This window comes from Hippopotamus amphibius, chromosome 7 (genome assembly GCF_030028045.1).
Source record: "Hippopotamus amphibius kiboko isolate mHipAmp2 chromosome 7, mHipAmp2.hap2, whole genome shotgun sequence".
NCBI classification, from domain to species: domain Eukaryota; kingdom Metazoa; phylum Chordata; class Mammalia; order Artiodactyla; family Hippopotamidae; genus Hippopotamus; species Hippopotamus amphibius.
Window position 1 is genome coordinate 88638822 of NC_080192.1, and position 7568 is coordinate 88646389.

The window sequence follows — 7568 nt, forward strand, 5'->3', positions numbered from 1 at the left end:
CTCCAAGAGGCCTTTCTGCGCATGTGTAGTCGGGAAGGTCTCCCTGACTTCCGAGAATGAGGAATATGCGGTCTTTTATCTCTTATCTGGGCAGGGTTAGCTTCTCCTCCCTCCTGCTATTGTGGAGTATCTGTCCACAGGGGATGAACTCCAGCTGTTCAGCCTGGGGCCCATCTATCTCCTGCTTCAAGGGAACCTGCTTTGAAGCTGATTTTGCATAGCTTACAATTTCATGTTTTTACTTACAATTTCATGTTAACCACAATGATGTTTCATAGCTAAAAGAAGTAAGGGGGCGCGGACTAAAGCTCTTCCCTGTCACCCCATCAGTGTCGTCACGGATAGGTGCCAACTAATAATCTCAAGTGAGAGGAGCCTGGCTGCCTGTCCCTTGGAGAGTCCAAGACCAAGGTCTCCAAGATTAAACAAAACACCATCAGATGTTGCCACTGGCATCCCATGGGACACATCCAGCACATAGACCTGTTGTCTTTGATCAACACAATGTTTTATAACAATATTGTACTTTAATTAAACATTAGAAGATCTGGATTTATAGCATCCCTTGAAAAATCAGAGAAGCTGGCACACAAGCCCTAATTTTCTGCCTGACACTGATTATCTGGCACCTGCAGCCGGAAGCGTGCATCTCAGCTCACCCTGCTCGCCACCACTCACCCAACATACATGCGCTTCTCCCTCTGGAGATAGTTATGCCACCTGCCATGCTCCTGTGGGCATGTGGGTTTGTGACCCTCTTCTGTCACCTGTTTGGGGTCCTTCCTCCCTGCCAATCAAGGAGGAGATACTTCAAGGAGAGCCCCCTTCTTGCTCTTGGAGTAGGCCCTCTGGCCTCCTCTGGCTCAGTTCTAATGTCTGGGGTCTTGCTTTTTCCCAAGGCCTGACATAGGGTATCCAGGAAGCAAATAAACCTCGCCCTCTGCTTCCAACAACACCAGCGTTGAGATGAACACTCTGCATGTGAGCTTACAAGATTCCTTCGGGCACATTTGCCAAAGTCCAAAAACTTACAGGAGCGCGGATGGTCCAATGCACTCTTCTGCCCTCCCCTGTCACATTCATTGAAGAATTTGTGTCCCACGGATATCCCAATCTGACCAGCTTGGATTAGAGGGGCACCCACATGTCTACCAGGGTTGTCAGGGTGTAGACTGCACAGGCAGCAATGATTCTGGTTATGGCCAAGATCACGTGACTGATTGCCTGGGAAGAACTCTTCCACAGCAGGAACAATCAGACAGCCTGGGGTGTCCATCCTTTTTCTAGCCATGTATCCCAAGTCTGTTTTCACTTCTGTGAAATCAAGAGAATGATCCTTCACAGAGCCTTTGGGAGGATTAAAGTGAATACTAGGGCTTCCAGCCCAGCGCCTACCTAGCACACAGTAGGTGCACGATAGATGTTAGGGTTCTTCATGCTAACATTTCAGCCTAATGAACCAATCTCGAAAAAGAGCAGCATGCAGGAAGTAAAGATTTGACCTGGGGAGAGGGACTGAGAAGGTTTGCGTGCTCAGGGAGTCGCTGAAGGGATGCTTCTTCCAAGAAAGATCTAGCCTGACGATGAGGATCACAGCCAGCCATCAAGCAAGTGGACATATGCTTGGCCTCAGAAGGGACTGCTCCGGGGCGGGGGCGGGGGGCAGCCAGAGGAGACAGGACCAGGGTCCCTTGGGGCCAAGGGGAAGGCCACTCACCACTCAGCACATTGTGCCCAGTCTGGTAGATGAACCAACAGAGCTGGTGATAGGATTGACCAGGCAAAAAAAGATAGTGAAAGTCTTTTCAGATGTGCGCAGTGATTTCTTAAAGCATGTACAATACATGTTAACCATAATAATAATTATAATAAATATATGTATAATCATATATAATAATAGTAAAATAGTTAACATGTATTTAAGCACCAGGCACTATTCAAAGTGTTTTATATGGATTGACACATAAACTCTTCAGAACAATCCCTTCAAAGCAGGTACTATTATTGTCAATACTTTATAGATGGGGAAACTGAGACACAGAGAGGTTAAGTAACTTGCCCAAAGACACACAGCTAGAAAGTGGCAGAGCTGGGATTCTAAATCCAAGGTCCCAGGCAGTCTGGGTCCACAACCAATACTCTCAGCTGCCATCCTTCTTTCACTCTTGTTCAGTGCTCTCGTCCCACTGGAATGTGACCAAGGCTGCCAGCTATCTGCATTCCTGAGCCCCTCCACCCCACTGGATTGGCTAAGCTTGGGGGCCTATGCTTACAATGCCCCCTTTCCAGAGCCCCCCACAAGTGCCTGCCACACGCTCCACAGGCTGCCCACCTGAGTGTCACATGATGCACGACCCTAGCCTCAGCTTATCAGACCCTGAACAGCCACCACAGGCCTAACAGAGGCCTTGAGATGGCCTGGCAGAAAACTACTTCCCAGAGGGAGCATTCTGGGCCAACTGGTGACTGGTCCTATGAGATGCAGAGAGGGTGATGCAGAAGGGCAGAGACCCCTCTGAGATAAGAAAGCATCCTAGAGACTAAAGAATGAGCATGAGGATGGCAGGGCCTGAGGGAGAAAGAGAGTGAGTGGCAGCAGGGACAATGTGTGAGATAAGGCAGGATGTGAGGGGACCACGTGCACACTGAGACTGGGCTCTGGGGTGTGAGCCAGACCTGGGTCCATTCCAGGCCCTACACCTTTTACTGCTTGTCTCTTGTAAATCAGAGCTAAGACCAGAGGGAAATGGTAAAGAGGGAAAAGTTAAAGATGGGGTTCTGGAGCCAGATTGTGTGGACCTGAATCCTGACTCCACTAATCACTAGTGTATGACTTAACTTCTTTTTGGTGTAGAAAGGGAGTGATAATGGTTGCTACCATATATGGTTGTTAGGAGGATTAAGTGTCTACATATAAGGGCCTGGTACAAATTACAACTTGACATGATAGAGCTCATACTAAGTGAACTCTCTTTAGAACAGTGCTTACATCTAGTAAGCACAGTATCAGTTAAATATATCTCATAAGATCACTGTGGGGTTTTAAAGAAACAACATCGGAAAATGGTGCCTTGTTTGTGCTTAATGAATGACCATTCTCTCTCCTTGCGATGAATACACTTTTCAAAATCTGAATCCTCCATTTCTGGGTCATTTGTCCCACACTGCGCTCCCTGTAGCTCTGCTCTCCCCCTACTTTGACTTGGCCCATGCTGGCTACCCCACGCACAGCCCTCCCCATTCTGGCTCAGGTCCAGGGTGCCCCATGTGTGGGCAGTGCATGGTATGCTTTCCAAAGTGCTTTCTTACTCATGAGCACAACACTGAGAACAACAGAGGACATGATGATGGGGGGCGGGGGTGCTTTGGCCACTGTGCCTTGCTGCTCATCTGTCAAAGGGAATACCATCCCTGCCCACTGGCCTCACAAAGCTACTTTGAGTAGGAAATGCATTTATGCATGCACGGAGGCACCTGTTAAATTATGGGATGTTACAAACAGGTAGCCAAAGGAGGGGGTCTCTGGGCCCCAAACCTAACAGGTCTGGGAAGGCCAGATCCAGGCCAGCTGGTGAGGGACAACTTCCCAGAAGGGTGTTCTGCTCTGAGAACTGTGTCCCTGAGACCAGAGCCTTCTGTATAATCATTCACCAACTTAGCCCTGGCCGGGAGAAGGAGAGTGAGCAGGCCTGAATGCCGTAGGGAGGCCAAATTTGGACATGAGTTAAGAGCTTGGCCAACACGCAGGAGGTGGACTGTGGCCAGGGGTGGGGGAGGGAGGGCCTGCGCTCCCCATGACTGCCTGGCAGTGACTGTGATGGCTGGGAGTGGGGGAATCCAGAAGGACCCTTCTGAAGGCTGGGAGCACTCCTGGTGAGCACAGACAACAGTACTTCCTTTATTGCCAGGGAAGGAGGAGTCCACCCAGAGGAGCCAGGCTGCAGGAAAGGGGAAGCCTGCAAACTGACAGCAGACAGACAAATAGGGGGAGGGGATACAGGGATACAGGATACAGGATGGGCCGATTGCTCCACAGATGGCCCTGGGGGTTCAAATAACGGAAAAAACGACAGGAGAGGAGCCACACCAGCGGGATTTCCTGTGGGTAAAGCATTTTTAGGGTTAGAAAGTGCTTCCCCATTCATTATTCATTACTCATTCTTTCTTTTCTCTTACTAGGTTTCTGAGCTTGGTCTGGGTAGGGGCACCATGAAATCTGAGGCAAATGTATGTGTATTGGGGGAAGATGTTGGGAGGTGGGGGTGTGGTCAGAGAAGGCAGAGGAAAATCTGGTACAGGCTGAGTGAGCGCCAGAGGAGACAAGACCCCTGAGAACAGAGGCAGGAGTCTTGCCCTTCTTGCATTTCATTTGTGCACTGGACAGCTCCAGAGGGTGCCTTTCACAGAGGCTGCTCAGCCCTCAGGGGGCCTGTGCTAGGCGAGGGGTGCTGGGGCGGGAGGCCGCTGCTTAAAGCACAGAGTGCCTGTTCTCCCTCTGGCAGCAATGTCCTCCCTCCCCTCAGCCAGGGGGCTATTTACAGAGGGAACAGTGCTCCCAGGAGGTCTGCAGCTCACAGACCAGGGCCCTCAGACAGGCTGCCAGTCCAGGCCATGCAGCTGAACCACTGGCCTGGCCTGCCCAGAGCCAAGGCTGCAGAGAAAGTATGGAGGCCCCCCACTTGTGCCCTCATTCTCCCCCTGGAAACACCTTGCTAAAGCTCATTTCTGAAGGCAACTGTGGGGAAACTGGTCAGAGCAGGTCAAAGCAAGGTGTTAGGAAAAGAACACAGCTGGAGTGTCACCTCCCACCCCCTGTGGTGTACACTGCTTTCCAGGCCAAGGGCCCATTCAGCAACTCCTCCTTGAGAAACCTGAAATCTCACACCCAGGAGTGTTTGTGCACGTGTGTGTGTGTGTGTGTGCATTGCTGTAGACACATGCCTGTGTTCTGTGAATTTCTACCCCTTGGAACTTGCAGGTGTCACATGTGCCTCAGGTGTGCATGTATCTGGGAGCATATGGGCACATGGGCAACTGGGAACAGGTAGATCCAGGAGCTTGTGAAACTGAAAGAGAATGTCTGCTAGATGGCCAGAGACCAACCGATGTTATGATTTCTGGAGGCCTGGGATGTAGCCAGATCTCCGGGGCAGAAAGGGAGTGACAGGAAATAAAGGCTGAGAGCGGGTGGGGAGGTGGGCTCCACACTCCTGCCCTCTGGTCCTTCTTCCTCAGTATGGCTCCAAACCCACAAACTGAGCTGTGTAGACCCCAGCTCTGGCTCCGCCCAGAGAGGGTCTCAGAGAAGCGTACACACCCAACCCTCACCTCCTGGAGAAGTCCATTCATCACCATGAAAAGACCTTCCAGTGGAAGGTCTCAATCTGATGGGGGAGAAGGTGCCCCTGCTCAAGGCAGCCTCAATCTGATGATGGAGCTACCACTCCCAACATGCTAAATTTCCCACATTCTGTGTCCAAAGCAAGGGTAGAATCCCTGGACCGATGGGCGGTGCCTCAGCTCCCAGTGGCCGCCTGCCTGCCGGCCCAGCCTCTGATAGAGAGCAAAGGCCAAGGAGAGCCACCAGGCCTGAGCCGAAGGGAAAGAGCTGGATTATAAACAGGCCCGGAACCAGTCTTCCGGGGAGAGACGGGGAGCCCTGCAGTACAACGCTTTGCAGCACACAACGCGGAAAGGCCTCTTTTAAGAGATTCAGAGAGTGCGAGAAAAGATGCTGACCCCGCCTTCCAGGCCCCTCTTAGCCCTAACCGGGGCTCAGCTTCCAGGCCGCTCAGCCACCTCTCCCTCTTGTCCCAGTTTCCCTCTGAGTTGCCTGTCTCCGGGGGTGTGTGTTTTTGCAACACTCAAAGTCAATCTGGTCTGGGCGAGGAGTCCTGTCTCTCACATCCCCTTGCTCTCTCCGACCCCCAGCCTGCCCTCCCAGGGGGGATCGCTGGCCCCTCCTACCTGCAAACACCACGGAGCAGTAGGCATCGCTGATGTCGGAGTCCGGGGTGTGGACATTCTCGGCGTAGAGGATGAAGACCCTCAGCATGACTGGCGGAGTCAGGGCGCCGTGCGCCCAGGGCGCGGAGAGGGCTAGGGAAGGTCGGAGACGGTTGAGGCGCTGATCGTGGGTCCCCTCACTGGAGAGGGCTGGCGGAGGGAGACCGGCTTGGATCACTGGCTCCCGGCCCAGAGCAGCGGCTCTTGAAGACGATCAGGCCAGTCCCGGGCTGCTCTTGTGGGCTCCACTCGGTCCGCGCCCCGGCTGCGCTTCAGCGGGTGTTCCGAGGAGAACAGGGGCTTCTGCTCATCTTCCACCCCCGCCGCTCTACCGGGGCTCGGCTAAGCTGTAATTCAATGCTCCGGCCGCAGACTCTCCCAATGACATGGCATTTTGCACCTGGCGGTGGAACAGCGGGTTGGGCGGCGGCCGCGATGGCTGAGGACTGGACCAGGGCTCGGACGCCCAGCGCAGCCCGAGTCTCGCTCCTGGGCAGGAGAAAGTCTTGGTCCCTCCCCTGACCTTCCACCTCCAGCAGTGCGCGACGCCAAGGCCGTCGCCTCCTCCCGCCGCGGGGATTCCAGCACTCTCCAGCCGGAGGACGCCCCGGGGACGCGCTGGGGAGCAGGCGCAGGGCTGGCGCTTTCCCAAGAGACCAGGGCTGAGAAATTTCATTGACCGGCAGCGCGGGCTGCCTCAAAACTTTGTACCCCTCTTCTCTGGTTGTAAAAACAACACATGCTACTTTTAACATAAAAGCATGAAAGAAAGAAATCGCTGAGTCTGAAAAATACAGTATTAACATTTGGTTATTTACCAACCCAGACTTTTTCCTGTGGATTGCATGCATATATGCATGTAAATTACAGTCTTTATTGTATACCTGTCTGTGCAGTTCTGTGTCCTCCTTTTTCGTGTAACATTTTCTTGCATCATTAAAAATTCTTTTTAAACAGTTTTTTTCAACAACCACCTCATTTTCTATCCTATGAATGTTAAATTCTCAAAGCTTTCTCCTATTGCTGCACATTTAGGCTCTTCCCAGTTTCTTACCACCATAGTAGTGAGAAATCATTTTTTATATAAATGCTGGGATATAAACCCATCTTGAGCGTCCCCCCCCACCACCACCACTTGTTCTTCAGATGGGATTCCTAGCTTTGAAATTATAAGGGCACAAGACATGGCTTTTTTTAGGTCCTACTACCTGTTGCTAAACTGCTTTCCGAGAGCTATGTGGACCCACTCCCAGCTGTTGGGTGACTCACCTTCTAAAGTGGGCACACTTGGATGGGTGTGGGTGTGCAGCTGTCAGCCAAACTCCCCCCCCCCCCACCCCCAGCCGCCATGGGGGCAGCACACACTCCCAGGGCAGGAAGGGTCAGATGCTGCACAGGGGGCTGACTTTGCCTCACATAAAGTTTCCAGGAGGTAGCAACACTCCCCCAAAGTTTTGTGATTTTAAGATCAGAATAGCAGACATTTCCCATGGTCACTTATGGTCCTTCTGCTGCAATCTGTGCCTCTTCTTTGCCTCTAGCACTTTACATGGTTGAGGGGA

The 7568-nt window shown here is 52.2% G+C and overlaps 1 protein-coding gene across 8 annotated transcripts in view; it reads right to left on the reverse strand.

Moving 5' to 3' along the window:
- The window catches only part of DYSF (dysferlin), a 232291-nt gene extending 226049 nt beyond the window's left edge, over positions 1 to 6242 (reverse strand). For all 8 annotated transcript variants that reach the window (XM_057741366.1, XM_057741361.1, XM_057741364.1 and 5 more), the window contains exon 1: positions 5968 to 6242. In XM_057741366.1, coding sequence (XP_057597349.1) covers positions 5968 to 6055 — 88 coding nt within the window. In that variant the 5' untranslated portion in view covers positions 6056 to 6242. The remainder of the gene's footprint in view (positions 1 to 5967) is intronic.
- Between the last annotated feature and the right edge of the window lie 1326 nt (positions 6243 to 7568).